We start from the raw sequence: 21,176 nt of genomic DNA, 5'->3' as shown, positions 1-21,176 counted from the left end.
ATCATGTGACAGCCATATACACTATGCACATACGGCACATCACATGACAAAAGAACGAACGACTCAGACAAGAAGATTCCAGAGGTGAACTAATCATTTCTGTTTCTCATAATTTGTCCTTGGCTGCATTATACATGTTTGCTTATTGGGACTATAATCAAAGTTTTCGTAAGTAGACGTGTTGGGGGGATTTGGCTATTGAATACGTAACATTTTAATTTAATTCTGCTCAAATGAACGAATTAAATGACTTCAATAAAGATTCGTTCATTTTGCTGTACGAGTCTCAAAGATTCAAGTCAGTAAAATGATCCGATCTTACCATCACTAGTATGATACCGTGTATGATTCACACAATAATAAACACAAAAATACACTGAATAAAGACAACAAAGTGTTTTATTAATAAATTCACAGTTTCTAATGGCACTACACCTCTGTAGTTACAGTTGCTCCTGAAAAAAAAAAAAAAAAAAATACTGTGCAGTTCGTCCTCAGACATGTCCAGATTGAATTTGGGCGCCACCTAGCGGATGATTAATACATCGAACTTTGGCCACTAGACGGCGCCATACTAAGTAAAGCTTGGGGCGAAAAAGCACTTAAAAGGTGCGGTGTGGAAAAACAAAGGCAGATGGAGTTCTTCAAAGTGCACAGGAGTCTCTACTCACTGGAGTACTGGAAAGATTAATCTCCAAATATTAGTCACATACACACTGGTCAAGAAAACATCCATACATACTCGAACACAAACTCCACAAGCATAGATCAATTAACATTCAAAAACAAACAAAAGATCATAAAGGTAAATCACACAGAGATGGTCCATTCTATGCCATCCTAATCTTTCCCTTTTATTTATGCCCAAATTCACATGCTTTAATCTCCTGGAGCCCACAGTTTAATAAAAGGTCAATGACGGGAAAACATTAACGACCAATCAGCCTTTTCATCTGACAGAGAGAAGCTCCACTGGGATGTCAACTGGTCTGGTGAGTGAATTAAAAACACCCAAGAAAACAGTCGACACACACTTACCAAGGTGTGAAGAGCGACATGGAGTGTGTGGAGGATGCAGTACACACATACACGTTACATATTAGCCTCACACATACATGATAGATTGTGGATCACAGAAAAGACATACTGAACGGTTGCTTTGCTGGACACATGCATAAAATTTGCACAAAGATGAGAACTCGGGCATTCTTATAATTGAGCTAAAATCCAGTAACTAATTTGGAGCGTGTCAGAACAGATCCAAAGAACAGCACTCGGAGAGCTTCTTCTAGCACCCAGTCAGATATGCTAAACAGAAGCCGAGCCAATCAGATGTTCTGTTACAATGATGACATCTCCATGATAACATTTAGAGCATTAGAGCAAATGATTTTTATATTTATCTTATATTTATCTGATTTTGAGATAAATTAATTAATAAATCAAAGAACATTCAAAATAAATACAAATATTTGATTATTTCATTTGAGAAGTCAAAATCTATTCAGAAAGTGTAAAGTGACTCAGACTCCAGCTCTCAATCGAGGGGGGGGGGGGGGTAAGAAGAAAAACAAAAGTGTGTATAACAGTACCGCTTGCTTGTGTCATAGCAAATCTAGAGAACATGGAGGTTAGATGGGGCCACTGCAGCTTGTTTGTCACATGACCGTGATCTCATAGAGCCCAGGTCTTGTTTAAATGAATAAATATATAAATAATCATCTCTAAAAATACTCCATGTGTACATATAAAGTGTGTGGTAAAATGAACAAATGTATGTCTGCATGTGTTTTTAAATGACAAACTGGCCTCTTTCTCTTATGTTGGCTCTACTAAACACACATAACACAAAATAAGCTGTAAACATTTGAAAATGCTGGAGACTGAGCACATGATCATGTTGTTGGGTGTGTCAAAATATGTCAATATTAATATTTGTATATGTACATATGTATGCCAGTATATATGTGTCCATTCAGGCCCAGCCTGGGTGTGTTGGTCACACTAGAGTGTGATTGGAAGGAAATTAAGATATAATTTGTCTGTAAGAAAAAGAGAAAATAAAGACAACATGTTAAAAAACAGGACTGGATCTGTTCTTCATTCAGCTCTGTTCACTGGATTAAAGCCCTGTGCTATGTGACATGACTGGTCCCACAAACCAACCATGTACAATGACTGGCGTAGTGTTACACACTCACATGTACAAGAAAGACACTATTACCTTTATAACAAATGAGAAAGGAAAAGACAGAAAGTGAGAAGTAAAAAGGGAATGAAAGAAATGGTGACCTGAGGGTCATTTTAGTGTAGTGGGGAGGAGCCACATCCCAGACTCCAGGAACATCATGTGTTCTGCTCTGTGGAGAAGGGGCTGAAGACAGGCTTTTTACATTTACCAATCCTACGCCCCTCTCACTCAGCCTCAACATCCAATGTAGCGCCAATTGCTGGCCATAACCACATAAACAGTCCAGGACAGGAGAACATCAAATCAAGTTTCATTCATACTTACAATGTTCATCAGTTATAATTTTTCCCAGAAGAATAGAAAAAAAAAAAAAAAAAAACATTAAAGGGAATAACAAAAAGGATCCTTCGGCTCTGTGGTGATCATTCGTTGTGAGGATTTTCAAATGACTTAGAAAGGCACATAAACAAGGAGTTCTGAGAACCAGGATGTAGTAATGTGGGGAAAGATGCAGCCAGGATCACCATTGCACTGGAGTTTATATGTAAAGCCTGGTGATCCAATAACAAAATGAAGGTGAGCTAAAATAAGATAAAGAAAGACGGCAGCACGAAAGCAGATTCTAGGATACAGGTGACTCACTAAGTAATTCGTGGATGACAGGTGTGTAACACATCTACAAAAACTCAAACTCGTCCCGTTACAGCTGTCCTTCCAAATGTGGCCACTCCCAGTTCCGCCTTTCCCTTCATGAGTTCCTCCATTGTCGTTACGGGAAGGGGCGCATGCAGTATTTCCCCCTCAAACCGCTCCTGCTGTGGCTGTTCGGCATTCTTCGACCGTCGCCGTTTTAAAGACTTCTTCTCTATCTTGCTCTTGGAGGCAGGGATGCTGGGCGGGGCATCACCGTTGCAGATGGCGGGATCGTGGCCATTTATCAAGGGAGCACTGCCGAAGGACTCCTCAGACAGCGTAGAGGTGGAGCTCACGGAGCTGCCCTCTGATGCACAGTCCCTGGATGATGAGCAGGTGGACGTGTAGACGTCGCATACCGATGGCAGGAAGTGAAGAGAACCATTAACGACTGCCGCCGAGGGGACAGAGGGCTGGAGCGTCTCCACTCTGTCTCCTTTGGTCTTGCAGCGTTTCTTCTGAAAGAAACGGAGATTTAGAATAATTATTAAATGTCTTGACAATGCATTTAGAGGGGTATTTAAACATATAGAGCCGCTGTAACCATCTTTATGCTGAGTGAGTATGATGAAACACTTCAGCAAAAATAATATAAAATCACCAACTGATGGCACAATATGACTACAATCACAACAACATGGATGGTACACATGAGGGTAAAGAACATAGAGCATAATTAGTAAGTTACTATTAGACCTGAAATACCAAGTCACACCAGAGCTCATTTTTAGGCTTTGTGAAACTGGTTAAGCATTGACTAATCCTCAGAAATCAAGTCATTTTTATTTGTATAGCACTTTTTATAAAAAACAAAAAAAAAAAAAAAAAAAAAACCCGTAAACAATAAATAAATAATAAAAGAAACAAGGAACAAATTATGAATAAATACTAGTTCGTTTAAAATACTGGGACCGAATAATTCATGACGTTCAGTTCCATTAACAGTTTTTGAGTGTTGTGTTTGTTTGACAATGGAACAATTATTTTTTTGTTTTGCAGTCTGAATTTAATGGTATGAAAGTGCAAAACATGGCACCATGAAATAATAGAAAGACATTTTTTTCCCTACTGCGTTATCCTCACTGGCTGCACGCAACAACAAACATACAGTGCAACTAGTGTAGTCCACTTTACAAACAAATGACTCAATCACTTAAAAAGACTAATGGAAAACACACGTTAGCTTTCCTGGATCAGATGATGTCATCGTAAATGATATAACGTCATGGAACGCTAAACCAATCAGACTGCGTTCAGATTGGTGCAAAAAGTCATCCATATTTGGGCAGAGCGACATGTGATTGGTGACTGTTACATATGGCCACCAGGAGATGGTGCCAAGTACATGACACAGACTCAATGATGACTAAGATGGCACAGAATGAAACTCATTTTGTGAAATCTCATTACTAGACTCATGTCTGCGTGCTGTGCAAACTTTTTGCCATTGTTGTGCTTGCGTGTGTAATTACTTCTTATGTACTATTATTATTGTTTATTTGTTTGGACACTTTGAGACAATTTTGGACACTACGTTAAATTATTTTTTGTAATACTATAACTTTTGATTGCTTTGTTGAATCAACACAAAACTTTACTCCTTTACAGTTTAAATTATTGGGAACAAAAGCAGTTTTTTGTTAGCCCTCTTTGTTTTGTTTATTTTTCAAGTTACAAGCCTTTAATTTTGGGTATGCCACTGAAACAGGAAATCTTTAAAAACACCCTAAGAGCTTAAAGAGTTAAATCATTGGAATCACAATTCCCACCACAAATCCTCAGTCAGCAGAAAAATGGTTAACTTCACGGCCTGTCAGACAGACTAACAGGAAGGAGCTGCATTCCAAAACACTCACTGCTCATCACATTTATTGGTGCATTTCATATAAGACATGCTTTATTTAATTAATGTGGTCCTTATTGCTACCTATTGTAACTGCAAACTTAACCAAAAGACGAGTAAGACCTGCTTAATATTACGGGCTACAAGTGAAGGAGTGAGTGGTTTTGAAACAGCCCTGGTCCAACTATGGTCATCTACACACAGTGGATGGAACTGACTCCATACCTTTTTCTCTGGAGAAAATCTTAGAGGTTCTACAATGTACAAGTCATCAGGACCTACTAAAGAGGGGAGAGAGGGGGCAGGTTAACGGAATGGTATGGCAAACAAGAACACAAGCATGACAGCACTTGCAAGTAGTAGCTAATCTTAAAAGGACATTTTGAAGTATTTCCTCCATTTCTTTAGGGGTAAACCTGTTATTCAATTCTACTTAGTTTCATCAACAAAATCTGTGTTTTGTAACAATGGGTGCAGCATTCATAGTTTGCATAATTTGGCAATTTTGAAGCATCTGAATGTTTAATTTGACTTCACATATGTGCATATGCATCATTCCATATTGCACTCCAGAGTGCAAATACGTTTTCCAGTGTTACTACTTGCAAATGTCTAACATGTGCCAGCCAAAAGCATCATGTGCTAAAAATATCCAACCTCTGCCTCATAACACAAACCACTGATGACCCAAAAGGCACGCTTGCACGCTCCAACACACAAAAACAGATACACATGCTGCAACAAAACGCAAGAGGAATAAAGAGACGTGAAAATAGAAAAACGGAAAGAACAGGAAGAATCTGCCATTTAGTGTGTTTGCTGTATGTATTAAGAGTTTTTCAGCTACATATCTGTATACATCCAATTTTTGCCTTATAATAGCAAATGTTTTACACTTAAAGGGATATACTTAAGCAAAACTTAAAAAAAACAACAAATGAATGTCATTGCGTTAGTTAAAGAAATATAAAATCAAGTGGCATTTATTTATAAGAAAGACCACAATAGTTTTCAAGTAATACATTTCACAAATCAACTTGAGATCTTGATAGGTTTTACATGATAAAACAATTAATATATTGTTCAAAATTAAAGACCCCAAAAATTCTCTCATTTACTCACCCTCATGCCATCACAGATTTGTATATGACTATATTCTACTGAACAAAGATTTTTAGAGGAATATCTCAGTTCTGTAGGTTCATACAATTCAAATAAATGGTGACCAGACCTTTCAAGCTCCAAAAAAGCACATAAAGGCAGCATAAAAGGAATCCATACGACTCCAGTGGTTAAATTCAAATCTTCATATGATAGGTGTGGGTGAGAAACAGATAAATATTTAAGTCCATTTTACTTTAAAATGTGTTGAAAAAAGGATTGAAATATTAATCTGTTTCTCACCCAAAGCGATTGCATCACTTGAGAAGACATATAAGATGACATACTGTATATTAAACCACTTTTATGGAATACTTTTATGCTGCCGTTATTTGATTTTTGGAGCTTGAAAAGTTTGGTCACCATTTACTTGAACTGAATGGACCTACAAAGCTGATATATTCTTTTAAAAATCTTAGTTGTGTTCAGCAGAAAAAAGAAAGTCATGCACATCTGATTTGATATTTTGTTATCTAATGCAATGATGTTCATACATTAAGTGTGGCTTAACAGTGCAAACAGTTTGGCGCCACTGTATCTCATCAGCAGACTTTGTTGGCACCAAGCATGACGCAAGACTCCATGCTGACATTCAACTACAAATCGCACTGCGCTCCAGTATAGGTCAGGCTGATACTGAACCATCGTCAGACATCATGGAACTTGTGACAGCTGGAATCAAAACTAGTTCAAGCTGTAAACCGATCTGGCTATCTGTGCCGCATGGAAAACAAAAGGACTGATTCTTCTGAGAAGAGCAGCCAAAATGAGCGTACACAATGTAAGCCACATGTTAAGTGAGAAGGTGTGATGTTAGTGAGCATCCATCTTGGATTCTAAAGCTGTGTGAAATGAATATGGCAGAATTGGGTCTGGCTGAGAAAGACATGGTATGTTAAGAACCACGGCAGAGTGAAACAATGTGTTACATGAGAAAAGGGGAGGGAAAGAGGGAGGGAGTCAGACAGAAAAAAAGAGAGAGCACTTACACCAAAACTCACTGTGTCAAAGGTGAATTTTACCTTCTGATGTAGGCAGCTGAAATGACTTAGAACGGACAAGAGGGCAAGACACTCTTCGTTTCAGACTCATATCATCATATGAGGAAAAACACCTGAGAACAAGAGAGAGCCATTCTTCTGAATGTAGTTGAATGCAGATAAGTGAAAAACTATGAGTGGGACCTACATTATAACTTTCTAAAATAATTCCTTTAACTAAAATATAATGATTAGCTAATGAGTCAAGAACAGCCTTCAAAATAGTGTTTGTTACACATTTTGAGGGAACTTTATTTAATAACTAGTGTTATAATTGTGTGTGTGCGCTGTACCTCTTTGGGCTGGGGTAGTGGTTGCTCATGGGAATAGTTGAGCTGCTGTTGTGATTGGGTGAGCTCCTGCAACACTGCATACAGACCAGCAAACCCAGCATCAGGCACAGGATCACAGACAGCACCAGATAACTCTGTCTGTCTGACACCTAAAAACACACACAGGGTATAATAGGTTTGAAATATATTAAACATACATTACTGGGTGGCCGTTGATATTAAGCATTAGACTGGGAAGGAATGAGATGTTCGGCATGTTTGTATACCTCTGTCTGTAGCTGGGCAACAATGGCAGACAGGTTCAACATGATCTTGGTGGCATTCTCTAACTGGCTTTGTAACATCTGGATAGACTCTGTCTGTTTCTGGTCCTGAACACACATTTGCATGCATAAAGTTAATATCACTGACCTGACATCGTCCAGAACACAAGCTGTTCATCTAAACGTGAAGTCCAAAACCTGTACATGCTACAGTAGCCCCAAGAAGTATTTTGATATTAAAGCAACACTTCAAAACACATGTCATTGCATTAGAAAACAGTATGTCAAATGAATTAACATCTGCAAACAAATGACGCTGGAGCTTTTCTCAGAACTATCTTCACTTTGAGCCATTTTTGCAATGACTTGTTGATTTTTGTCAAGTTGATTTTTAGTGGATGTATGAAGTCAGTTTCCTTCAATTTTACACAGGTGTCCTTGCAGAGTAAGGTGTAGTTCATCACATTAACCATGTTCCTCTAACATTCGACTACAAAGTATTCAGTCTTCAAATACTGTCATCTTCATTTTGAACAGCATATCTATTGTTTTATAACTTTAAGCCTAACAAACGTTTTGAGAAATGTTCTGCATGAAAAGTGTGCTTTCTTAAAAATAAATGTCACTTAGTTTTGATATTTTGCTATTTAATGCAAAGACAATCTTTCATGTATTAATGCGACTTAAGTGTCCAAATACTTTTCTGGAGCCACTGTATGCTCCAGTATCCAATGTCATAGTTCATATTATGGCACAGCTTAAAAAGTTCTGTGGGACTAGAGGTAGACTGATATATCGGTTTTAGAGATTAATTGGTGCTGATAGTTGCTTTTTGGAACTAGCGGTTATTGACAAAAATCAACGCAGATATTTTTATTTTTTATTTTTTATTATTATTCCTATGTGTTCCTCCTCCGGAGGATCCTATAGTTGGAACAGCTTGGTTCTATGATAAAACAGCGGCCTCTAGAGGTGAAATAAAAAAAAACAACTGACACCTTGTGGGGATTTGCTGCATCTAAATCTTTCATCGTTGACAATATTCATCCATATCTGTATTTTCACTTCAATGCATATTTAGTTATTTTGATCAGATAATCAAGTGTTCTAAACTGAAGCGAGGAAATGCAAAGAAAAATCTGACTGTATGGAAACATGTCCCGTCAGCATTAACTTTCTCCAACTTCATATCTTGTGAATATTAATAAAAGAAAAAACTCCTCTGGTGAAATATATAGGCTATAAAAAGCTTAATTTGGTAAATACCTAAATATAGAGCACTGTACCAGAGCCAAGTCTCCATTTCAAAATAAGAGTCCCGAAATTAGCAAGTGTATTTCAGGCTTTTTTTTTTTTTTGGTTTATAGTTTAAAGTCCGCGTTATGCCCCAAATCGTAATTTTTTTTCTGGTTATTATTGGGATTTTGGTTGATCAATAAACTGCATTTTAGATTTTATTCATTCTGGACTCTTGCAGCGTCTAAGACCCCATTTCCACCTGGTATTAAGATGCGTTTCGGGTAATCCGATCATATGTGGTCAGTCCTAAATACAAATCTTAACGGGGTCCAAAATGTTTTGTGATCGGATCACAAAAATCACATACGAATGTGGTCAAAATCGCATGTGACCAGATCGCATTTGAGGTATAAATGCCAATCCGCACTGTATGCGTCCTGGCAGCAGTGAAGCACCACCCCTCACCTGTCAATCAACCAATGCGCTTAAACGAGATTTTAAACGTTGCCATTTACGAGAGGCTTTAGAAGGAAATCAACACAAATGACAAGCACGAACACCTGAAGCTCCTTTAATACAGATTATCCACTAAAATAACGGTTAATTCTGCTTGACATATTGTGTTTGTGCTTAGATTAAATTTCAGCCGCATCTGGGTGAAACATCGCGCCATTTTTTTTGCACTTTCTTTGTCACGCTTTATCAAGCAGTAACACACTGACATAAAACAGAGACCCTCCCCTCCAAATCCGAACACAAGTGGTCACAGGAGACACATTTAAGTGACCAGGTGTAAACAGTGTTTCTCCTGACCCCATGTGATTGGATCACCCGAGACGCATCATAATGCCAGATGGGAACGGGGTCCAAGTCTGTGCCCGTTAAAGTAAGAAAATGCTAAGAAAATGTTTTAACTTTCTATTAATTTGATTTAAAAATCTATCAGCCGATTAATCAGTTATCAGCTTTTTCCACCACCTTAGTGTTGGAATCGGTATCTACAAAATCCACTATCAGTCGACCTCTATGTGGGACTGATAATAACCTGCTCCTCTGCAATTCTGGATGTGTTCTGCAGTTTGATAATGGTCTTGTTGAAAGCTCGCTGCATCTCCTCCATCTGTTTACGATACCTGAATGACAACAGCACAGACCAATCAGAAGGTCACATTTGACTGAAATGTGGTCTACAAAGCTGGCTTGAGTTGGGTAGAATGTGTGTAACTGTATATGATTGTGTACCTCTGGCTAAGCTCTTCCAGGTATCTGCTGCTGAGCGACATGTTCATTTCCAGTGCTTTAATTCTGTTATTCAGTCTCATGAACACAGATTCCTTCTGGTTGGATCCATGCACCTGATTCCCATTGCCGTTTCCATTCCCATGGCCCATTTCTGCAGAGTTCTGCTGTTCTGCATAAAACTCTCCAGCAGTGCGGTGTGGTCCGGTCTGGCTGAGCAGAATGTCATCTACCATCTCCTCTTGTTGAGACAGAGGGACTTCAGAGACCTCTGGTTGGGAAGCCACAGCACTGTGGTGCAGGTCCACCACCCCTGTAGCCCTACTGTTGTCCAAGGCCTCTGGAGCTGGGATGGGGAGCTCAGTAGGAGGAGGGATATCAGCAGGCCGGGTGTGGGTTGGCAGTGGCTGAACTGGCTGCTCTTTAGTGGGGATGGGGAGCTCCAGTTTTGGGGGTTCTGTCTCCACGCTGTGATGTTCAGTGACGGTCGAGGTGAGCATGGAGGAGGTGGCACTGAGAGTCGGGGCACTGCTGGTGCTGCTGCAGATGCTCACATGGGTACGGGTCTCCGGGATGTTCTCCAGGTACTGCGGACGCTGGTCCACGGGCTCTCCTGTGGGTAGGGACTCAGGGATGTTTTGAGTGGGGGTTTCGGAGAAGCTGTGTGGGGGAAGGGTGGAGGTACGACTGGGCTCCAAGAGGATGGTTTCAGGTGGGAGCAACTGGTCGGTCACCGAGGAGTCTCCGCTGTTAGGCTGAAGCGGAGCGGCCACCGTTTCAGAGGGGGAAATTCTCTCGACTTGCACATGAGAGGGCTGCTCTGCTTCAGGAAGCTTCTCGGACAGCACAGGGGGCTCTTGAGTCGGAGTGGTGGCAGGGAGGGGCTGGGGAGGGGAAGTTTGAGAGTCTGTATCAGGGTGTGTGTGCAGTGCTTTGTGGCGATGATCTCTATGCTGGCGGTGTAGTGCTAAAGCTGCCGAACAGTAGCAATAAAAGTGTTCGTGCAAAGATGCCAAGCAGGACAGAGTCGAGAGGTGACCACAGTAAAAGGCACTCTCTCCCTCCCACACCTCAGCTGGTCTCCTCTCCTCCTCTATTTCCTCCTCCAACAGGGTCACTGTTAGTTGGGTGGCCTCTTCGTCATCCTCTTCTTTGATGAGGGTGACGATACGGCTCTCTTCAGGGGGAGGAACTGAAGAAGCCACAATATCAGGAACCTCCGATTCCTCTTCCACTAGAGTGGGATCCAACTCAAGAGGGTCCAGTCTGTATGCAAGAACAGGAGGAATGTAAAAAAATAAAATGTCTTGTCCCTTAATGGAAATATCAAGTACATACTTAAAAGCCAACATGAAACTGTATTTGCAACACCTTTCACCTCTATCATATGACACTTCAGCTCTAAGTAAAAAAAAAAAAAAATATTTAAAAAGAAAAAAGAATGTAGGTTGGGACTTGTTTATCCATCAGTAATTGATTGGATTGTGAAAAGTGGGCATTCCATACAAGAATAAAGCCCCATAGGGGGCCTGGGTAGCTCAGCGAGTATTGATGCTGACTACCACCCCTGAGTGACTCCAGCCAGATCTCCTAAGCAACCAAATTGGCCCAGTTGCTAGGGAGGGTAGAGTCACGTGTGGTTCTCACTCTTAGTGGGGCGCGTAGCGAGTTGTGTGTGGATGCCGTGGAGAATAGCGTGGGCCTCCACACGCGCTATGTCTCCACGGTGACGCGCTCAAGTCACGTGATAAGATGCGCGGATTGACTGTCTCAGACACGGAGGCAACTGAGATTCGTCCTCCACCACCCGGATTGAGGCGGGTCACTACGCCACCACGAGGACTTAGAGCGCATTGGGAATTCCAAATTGGGGAGAAAAAAAAAAAGGAATAAAGTCCCGTTCACACCGCCGGCGACATTGTCGCTTGGTGTAGCTAGACTCTGCTATCTATATCACTAGCGGGCGTTACTACTGCTGCTGCCACTCTATGTTATTGGTGGACTACACAACTGACTATATTAGCTTTTGAAAATGCTGATTACAGATGATACTGCCGATAAAACAAAGATATCATTCTAATTTGACAAGGGATCAGTTCTATTGCCTTTAAAAGTGAACATTCTCCAGTGGAGAGCATTTTATATAACCTGCAGCAGTGCTTAATGCATCACATTATTAAACAAGATGAACCTTATTTCAATATACGAAATCAAACTCACTCAGAATGCCAACGCGGTTTTCCATGCATCATTTTATTAGCCCATATCCCAGATGTGGTTACAGATAAATGATACAGAACAGTGAAATTGCTCACAGAAATGTTTAACTGCTCCTCCATCTTGCCTGCATTTGTCTCCAGTATGTTCACTCAGAGCAGATGGGTGTCATGAGCTCCACTGTCTTAACTCTCATTGGTAGTCGCTCACGAATGTCGCTCGTCATTTGCATAAAGTTGAAATTTTCTCTACTTGTCGCTCGTGACCACATTCTCAGTTGCCAAGGGCCATGTCAGCTAGTGTCCCAATGGGGTAGCGCCTTTTCAAACTGTTACTTGCTATTATTGTTATAACCTTAAATACATGGACATGGGGGGGGCGGGGGAGTAATTGTGTATGAGACTTACATAGCTGGTTGTTCAGTGGGTGCGAGTTCTGGAGTGAGTGTGTTTTCTGCTGATGTCTGGGTGATGTTTTCTGTCTCAGCTGACTCATTTCCTGAAGGAGGAAAGACAGAGTGAGAGAGAACAGATTTTGACAGTGAGAGAGGGATTGAGAGAAAGAGAGATGGCGAACATTGGTATCCACACTCCCCCAACTCAACACAAAGAGTGCCATTGTTCAGAAAATCCAACACTCCATTAGCCAACATCACACAAACACACACACAAATACAAATGTACCCTTAACTAGAAAGAGGTGAGGTTCTCTTGATAGCTTGAAATGACAAATATTTGGCATGGTTAAAATGTATCCAGAACAACATGGGACATCTGACATGGTGGAGACAGTCTTGGACTGACAGACATTTTGCAGCAATGGGGTTCATAGCATTAGTCTAAATGTCACATATCTAGCATATCTTTGTAACTGGGAAGATTACATTATCTAGAAAATTTGCATAACGGTAATATTTAATTATGTAAAACAGGAACCTACATTCTCATACACAGTGTTGGGAGGGTTACTTTACCACTACAGATAACAGAATACATGCTGTAAAATGTAATTTGTAACATATTCCGTTAGATTACTCAAGGTCAGTAACGTATTCTAAAAATATTTCTTCAGCACTGGTAGATTTTTTCACTTGTTTTGACTATAAAAACTCTGCCAGTACAGTAAGACACAATACACATGTTAAAAATACATTCTCTGAAAAACCTAAATATCTTATACAGTGTTGTTTCTAAAACAAGATGAATCAAATTGATCTTGTTTTAAGGATTTTTAGATATTTTTACAGGAAAACAATACAAAAATTATTATCAAGAATATGATTTTTGCCCTAATATCAAAGGTCTTACTAGAAAAATTATGATCCAATGTGAATTTTCTTGATAAAAAAAAAAAATATGATTGTGCCTGGTAACATGTGCATGTAAAATGGCTAGAAATAGCATTTTAGCTTAGCGTAAAGCTGACAATTTACACAAGGTTTATTTCTATTTCATCTGCTCTAAACTTACTTCAAACTTACTTCTCTGTCTGCTCGTATGAATGTAACACATCATAAGAAAGTGTTTCACTGCTGTTCAAATGCACTTTGAATCACATCATTTATATGTATAAATGTTTTCCATCTGAAAGGACTAAATATTAAATGAAACAAATGACAATAAAATGCAAAGTAATCTCTTCAGTAATTAAAATACTTTTTGAATGTAACTGTATTCTAATGACCAATTATTTAAATTGTAACTGTAGTGGAATACAGTTACTTATATTTTGTATTTTAAATATGTAATCCCGTGACATGTATTCAGTTACTCCCCAACACTTGTTCATACGTCAATAAAAGATACTCTTTAACATATAATGCTACCAAGTATTCAGGAGTAGTCATTCTGAAAAGACCAGACCTGCCAGTATGTTTACCAACAGGTAGAACCAGTCCATGCATGTCATTTTTGTACATATTATTTGCTATCTTTAAATCGTATTGTATTCATTTCTGCATTATTTCTACTATTGGCCACCCTACTCTCTAGATATCAGTCAACCACTATCTAACAGTAAAACCAACAAGCATACAAAAACTATCCATACTGTGCTTTTCCTTTTAAACACTTAATATAAACTTTTCTAATACAAGTGATTAACTAAACTGCAATCTCTCAAGAGCCATAATAAAAATATCTTGTTAAATAGTCTTCTTTTCTTTTAGACGCTCACAGCTGGACTGTTTATTTTGTTGGTACAGAAAAGCAGGGTGTTTTTAAACTTAACTTTCTGCATTTAGAAAAGCCACATGCTTGTTTAAACAGCATTTTGTAGCAGCTCTCGGGGTACACACACCCTGGGAGAGTTTGATGTTGGCAAGCGCAGCTACAGAACCCATCAAAGACGTTTATTCACTGCCAGGTCTCACAGTTCTAGCACTGTTGGCATGATGACAGCCCAAAACTGCCAAGCAAAGAGGAGCTAATAAATGGAATAACTTCACTGTGCTGTAGTGCTAAAAGGACTTAGACCAGGGGAATTTGTATATATCTAACCACAGGGTGAATATTAGGTCTGTACCTTCCAATTCAGCTCCGTCCTCAAGCTCTGGTTTCCCTCCCAGAACGTTTGCTGCGATGTTGTTCACCATGTTCAGGATGGCGTCTAAAAACAATCCAAAAAATACCCTTGGAGAATTGGTAATATACAGTATGTACCATTTTGAAAGAAAACATGAGTGAGCAGGTAAAACACATTTCTTTTATTTCTTATGGGATTCATATTCAACTGTAGGTTCTAACAGAATTGCACAATTATAAAACAAAACATGGCAACAAAGAAAAAAAATGAAATGACCCCTGTTCAAAAGTCTGCATACCCTTAGTTCTTAATACTGTGTATTGCCCCCTTTAGCATCAATGACAGCGTGCAGTCTTTTGTAATAGTTGTCTATGAGGCCCCAAATTCTTGCAGGTGGTATAGCTGCCCATTCATCTTGGTAAAATGCCTCCAGGTCATGCAAAGTCTTTGGTCGTCTTGCATGAACTGCACGTTTGAGATCTCCCCAGAGTGGCTCGATGATATTAAGGTCAGGAGACTGTGATGGCCACTCCAGAACCTTCACTTTTTTCTGCTGTAACCACTGGAGGGTCAACTTGGCCTTGTGCTTAGGGTCATTGTCGTGCTGGAAAGTCCAAGAGCGTCCCATGCACAGCTTTCATGCAGAAGAATGCAAATTGTCTGCCAGTATTTTCTGATAACATGCTGCATTCATCTTGCCATCAATTTTCACAAGATTCCCCGTGCCTTTAGAGCTCAGACACCCCCAAAACATCAGTGAGCCACCACCATGCTTCACAGTGGGGATGGTATTCTTTTCACTATAGTCCTTGTTGACCCCTCTCCAAACATAGCGCTTATGGCTGTGACCAAAGCTCTATTTTGGTCTCGTCACTCCAAATTACAGTGTGCCAGAAGCTGTGAGGCATGTCAAGGTGTTGTCGGGCATATTGTAACCGGGGTTTTTTGTGGCATTGGTGCAGTAAAGGCTTCTTTCTGGCAACTCGACCATTTATATATATATATAAACAATAGAGATGAAGGGTGACCCTAAATACTGAGCTGTAGAAACTGTGGTAAATGTCAAACAGCACCCACACACACAAAATTAATAGTTGGAAATGAGGCAGGGGCCATACAACTTCCTTGAATGTAAAAGTACAAGCTTATAGTCCAATTTCTCAACTTGTTCTCCTGCAATCCCTCTTTCACAGTGAAACCATAAACAAAATCATGCATCAACAGTTCGTGGAAATGCCACTAAGGCATAATCACTTTAAATGTGATTTAAATATTTATAAATATAAATATTTTAGGCACTTCTGGTCCTTGTTTAGCCCGAACTGTTGATAAACTAATTATCTGGGCAACTACTGATATACAATATATACATGAAGTGTATCGAAAGTGCAAGCAGAATATGGAGGAACAGGACATACTTGTGGCAGAGCCCAGCAGATTCTTTGATGTCTTGTCCTCTGATGGCAAGTAGCCGGGAGGGTAATCTGTAAAATGGAAGTCTAGAATTAAAAAGACAGCATTAGCCAATGGACATGCAGAACATTCTTATTCTTAAATTTATTTGTATTCATTTAAAAAAGTGTTGCTGAGGTAAAAAACTGACCCAGTGTACTGGTGTGCAATGTATTTATTCATCCAAAAATGAAAATACTATCATCATTTACTCCCCCTCATATAATTCCAAACCCAAATCTCATTTGCGCTTGTGCATTTTCAAACTTAACGTGTGAAGGTTTCATGTCAATGATGCCAAATGCCACTAATTCTCACATTCTGTAACAGACTGCAATGCACAGTTTAAAGTTTGAATACACACAAGTGCGAATGAGATTTGATAAAGCATAGGGGAAGATTTTCAGTGAACAACTTAAATTTCAGCCTGATCACAAAAAAGCTTTCATAAGGCTTCAGAAGACTTCAAATATAGCATACAAGTTGAATGGATTACTTTTCATAGTGCTTTGTGATTTTTGAGCAGAACAGTCCCTGGTCACCATGTGCTTTCATTATATGGAAAAGAGCAGCTTCGTGATTCTACAATATATCTTCTTTTGGGTTCCATAGAAGATTAAGTCATACAGGATTGTAACAACACAAGGGTATGTAATGATGATAGAATTTTCATTTATGGGTAAAAATTCCTTTAATCCTTAGTTTAACACAAAAAACAATGTATGAATGTAAACACAGTAAGAGCAGTGTGCTTGTGAGTTTGAATATGAGCATTCTGAGAGATCCTCTCACCGTAGTCTTCATCGAGATACTCTGCTCTCTCTGAGGTGTACTGAGAGTCAGCTATCTCATCATACTCCTCCACCATACTTGTGCCAAACACCCTGATATACACAAAATACAGATGACCGACACAAAGATCAGATATCTGAAAGTAGGACAAGGAGGAAAATGACAGAAATAGAATAAGGTTTAAAAGATTGGGTGTACAAAAGCGGGGAGGGGGGTCGTTAACAATAAATGTGTAAAAAACTGTACCCATATTATCTTAAAGAACTCACAGCCCTGCACAGATAACAGTGGGCTCAGAACAATTAGAAATATTAAACTAGCAAGCCCCACTGTACTCATCAGCACAACTTATCTTTGAGTTCTACTAAACAACTAAGCCTTTATTACTCTGCTCTTTAGCCAGGTTAGAGGGGGGCCTTAAAATCATGTTTTATAGCACCCTTTAAATCATCAGTGGCCAGTTATGGAGGGAGTAATTGTAGCGAAAGAGAAGCAAGCAAGATATAGATATTCGTGAAACCAGCATTCTCAGTGAGGGAGATCTGGAGAATTTTGATCTGTAGTGCTGATAAATATTAACGATGTAGATTTGTATGCAACCACACAGGTGGTCATATGATGCATTATGATAGAACTTCTATTAAACTGATCTGAAAAGTAGGTCCTTGTGCAAATTTGGATCCATGGTCAACTCAACAAAATTGGACCAAATGTTTAGTGAAAGCTCGGCTACAGAATGTGGTCACTTGGGAAGAAGGGCTTTTATTTTACCCCTCTATTTGGCAGTGGTGTTTTGCTTGCCTCCCGCAGTATCTACAGGAATTTCCTTATAGTGGGAGAGTACAGTATGAGTCTCACAGAGTGCAGTCAGACCTGCTCCTTTATGGGCCTCTAACCCAGATTAAATCTCCTGCCAATGCAAATGGACCAGAGAGGAGCCCGAGGCAGAACAGAGATCAACTCTACACTCTACTCAAGAACATTTGCTTTTTTAAAACCCCATATAAAGCTATATCTCAGTGAAATTTAACCTCTTCAAATCTGGGGCATTTGTGGGCCACACTCAACTCAACTTTAAAAGCTCACCATTTATGCATACTGTGGAAAAATGGCCAAAGATCTGAAATGTAGGTAACGCTCCAATGCATTTTAGCCCTCACAGATATACTCGTCCATAGACATTCAGCCTAATTTTCAGTTCATGCGACACCCCCATAGTTACATCGAATATCTCGGCCTCTGAGTGGTCTAGAAGCTCAATGTAGGTGTCATTAGAAAGCTGAGATCCTCCCCCTTAGTCGATAACATATATTACTGAAGATTTGTTTAGCATGCTTTTCCTGCTGGACTGCATATTTTGTTCTAGACACCTAAGATATAACATTGGATTATTCACACAAGCAAGCTCACAGACAAGTAAAAAACAATGGCTCATTGTTTAGAAAACTGCCTAAGGTAAAAGCAGATATAACGTTTTTAGCTATTTGGGGCGTACAGCAGCAGTGATGGGCGCATAAATGAGGCTTTGTATTTTTATGTCTTACAGAAATCATATTTCACTTTGTGATGATTTTGAAAATCTTTCAAACTGTGGTGTCAGGGCAACAAAATAAACTGTACAGTCGCATTCCTCGCACATAAATGTATAATTAAAGAGTTTATTGTGCCGTTTTTAATGTTTTCTCAAAACAAAGGAGTAAATACTTCATATCTTTACACATACTAAAATTCCAATTTCCTCAGTACATGCCTTTGGCTACAAACTTACTGTACAAGTAAAGACAGTTCACTCAAATGCCTGCTATATCGCCTCAAGCAGAAAAGCAGAGAATGCAATTAATACTTGAGTTGCGCTGTGAATTGAATTACGATTTGCATACTGACAAACAGTGCTGTGCAAAAGTCTTAGGCAGATAAGATGCTTCACCAAAATGTTTTTCTTAAGATGATTATTTATATCTTCAGCATTAGTGTCAATAGGAAATATATATTTTAGACTCCCAAACATTACTTTTGTAAATATAATAGAAGAACAGAGAGGCCTGCAACAGATGGCATGACCCCCACTGAACATTGAGTCAGTCTGGGATTACATGAAGAGAAAGAAGCAATTGAGACAGCCTAAATAGATAGAAGAACTGTGGTGAATTCTCCAAGAAGCTTGGAACAACCTATCTGCCAACAACCAAGAAAAACTGTGTTCAGGTGTACATAGGAGAATTGGTGCTGTTTTGAAGGAAAAAGTGGTCACACCAAATGTCGATTTAGCTTTTTTATGTTTGCTGGACTTTGTATGATGTTAATTGATAAATGAATACTATTTATGCCATTATTTTTGAAGTCATCCTCACTATGCAACATTTTTCACAAGTGATTAAGACTTTTGCACAGTATTGTATTTCAGAAGTGTCAGAGGTAATTCGCGTTCACATACGTGTAGGGTAAAGTTTTGGGATTGTGAAATCTAAGGTATGTATTTGTTCTGAATAACCCTTTCTGAATCATGCATGAAATGCTTATCAAATTAATTAACTCAATCAATAAGCAATAAGGATTACCAGATAAAAAAAATAAATCAACCTACCTGATAAGGCTGAGGGGACAGAAGTGTTCAGATCCAAAATGGGAGAGCAGCTCAACCTACAGAAAAGTAAAAAGACAGTTTTCTTTAAAAATTGGTCAACACAACCAGTGTAAGTTTCACCTTTTCCCAATTCAAAAACAACATTGAGTGAAAATAATTCAGTAAGAATAAAGTGCTGAAGTATTTGCAAAGCAAGGCTTTCCTTTATGCTGTAGAAGAGTGTAAGAAAAGATGTGTATATTGATGTGTGTGAATGTGTGTATTTAAGTGATCAAGAAAGTGTCACTGCCATGCGTTCCTGTATCTGAGCCCTGTAACCCAAAGTCGCATAACAGTGCTTTGAGAGAATCTAAGTGAGAAGAATGCTAACCTTTATGTACTTGATGAACATCTGATGCAGGAGAAGACAGGAGAGAGCAGAAACAGAGAAAAAAAAAAAAAAGAGAGAAAGATCAGTATAAAAGACTCTATTCATGCCAAAAGCAAAGTCAAGCATTTTGTATTCTTGTTGTTTGTTCCTCTTTCATGACTAGGGGAAAGGCCTAGTTTAGGGAAAGGCTGTAATTAGAACAACAAAGAGGGACAAGAGGAGAAAAACATGTAAACAAATGAAATTAAAAAAAAAAAATTCACATATCACACTACACAGGAGCCACGCTGAGCAAGACAGGACAGGTTTAGAGCAGCTCAATATTAGGAAAGCATTTTGAGGTTACACCCTTAGATTACTGGCATCTCCTCATATATTATAGCAGATAATTATAAGTAGGGCTCAACAATAAGGATGGCCCGAAGGCCTGGGGCTGTCACAACTGTCACCTGCCCGATGGTGTCAGGGGTACGTTGTAACTATGTCTTATGTGTGTTGATCATGTACATGTGTTTTTTATGTCCTACTAAAACTTAAACATTCTTAAAAATGGTTTGGTTTTCTGAGAACATGGTTGTTTTGAAAATTCTGCAGGTAATATTAGCTAGCTGGCTTATATAGATATAGAAATTGTGAGAATGATTTGTGATAGTATTTGTAGCAGGTTATCATTTAGAATCGTTTTACAGAAGTGGGTTTATGAATCTAAACCCGAACTACTGGACCTATGCCAGCAGAAAAAGAAAAAGAAAATGCTCATTTATTCATGAGCATTTTTTGAAATGGCAGCTCATAAATAATTTGAGACCTCATAAATCAAAGGTAAACCACAAAGCCATAGCAAAGCATAGGACAGAGAAAGAGTTACAGTTACTTATCCCTTAGAAAACAAATCAAGAAATGAAGCCAAGTTAAAAGAGTGAATATGCACTTTTGCCTTTCGGTTAAAAATGTACTAGCATGACAGATACTGAAGCAAATGTGACCTTTAGTTACTACACAAGCAACAAAGTCTTGATACACTGACATACAGACACACAAATGCAATTCTATAATCTATAAAGGGTCAGTTTAGGGGTCATGAATGCATGTTTACTCCGTATCTTACAATAACAGGGATTCATACTGAACAATACAGTCATGAGACTCTCAGCCCTCAGGGAAGGGCACAGCTATTTTCCTTGCATCTTATTCATTCACCTTAAACTCATGAGCAAAAGTGAGAAAGTCATAGCAGGTATTCCAGGGGTATAATTTCAGTTGATTTGTTTGTTGT

The 21,176-nt window shown here is 39.1% G+C and overlaps 1 protein-coding gene across 6 annotated transcripts in view; it reads right to left on the bottom strand.

Annotated features, from left to right (window-relative positions):
• Window positions 1–373: 373 nt before the first annotated feature.
• The window catches only part of LOC127410372 (SUN domain-containing ossification factor-like), an 80,902-nt gene continuing 60,099 nt past the window's right edge, over window positions 374–21,176 (bottom strand). For 2 of the 6 annotated variants that reach the window (XM_051645596.1, XM_051645595.1), the window contains 13 exons: window positions 19,901–19,921; window positions 19,531–19,586; window positions 16,947–17,038; window positions 16,121–16,186; window positions 14,703–14,786; window positions 12,587–12,677; window positions 9,966–11,228; window positions 9,769–9,856; window positions 7,488–7,592; window positions 7,222–7,370; window positions 6,911–7,002; window positions 4,953–5,008; window positions 374–3,342 (listed from right to left, as the gene is read on the bottom strand). In XM_051645596.1, the coding sequence (XP_051501556.1) occupies window positions 2,878–3,342; window positions 4,953–5,008; window positions 6,911–7,002; window positions 7,222–7,370; window positions 7,488–7,592; window positions 9,769–9,856; window positions 9,966–11,228; window positions 12,587–12,677; window positions 14,703–14,786; window positions 16,121–16,186; window positions 16,947–17,038; window positions 19,531–19,586; window positions 19,901–19,921 (2,628 nt within the window). In that variant the 3' untranslated portion in view covers window positions 374–2,877. Of the gene's footprint in view, window positions 3,343–4,952; window positions 5,009–6,889; window positions 7,003–7,221; window positions 7,371–7,487; window positions 7,593–9,768; window positions 9,857–9,965; window positions 11,229–12,586; window positions 12,678–14,702; window positions 14,787–16,120; window positions 16,187–16,946; window positions 17,039–19,530; window positions 19,587–19,900; window positions 19,922–21,176 lie in introns of those variants that run through there. The other 4 variants (XM_051645598.1, XM_051645597.1, XM_051645600.1 and 1 more) reach the window with 4 other exon arrangements.

Source organism: Myxocyprinus asiaticus, chromosome 19 (assembly GCF_019703515.2).
Source record: "Myxocyprinus asiaticus isolate MX2 ecotype Aquarium Trade chromosome 19, UBuf_Myxa_2, whole genome shotgun sequence".
Lineage (NCBI taxonomy): Eukaryota > Metazoa > Chordata > Actinopteri > Cypriniformes > Catostomidae > Myxocyprinus > Myxocyprinus asiaticus.
This window is presented reverse-complemented; position numbering and strand designations above follow the sequence as displayed.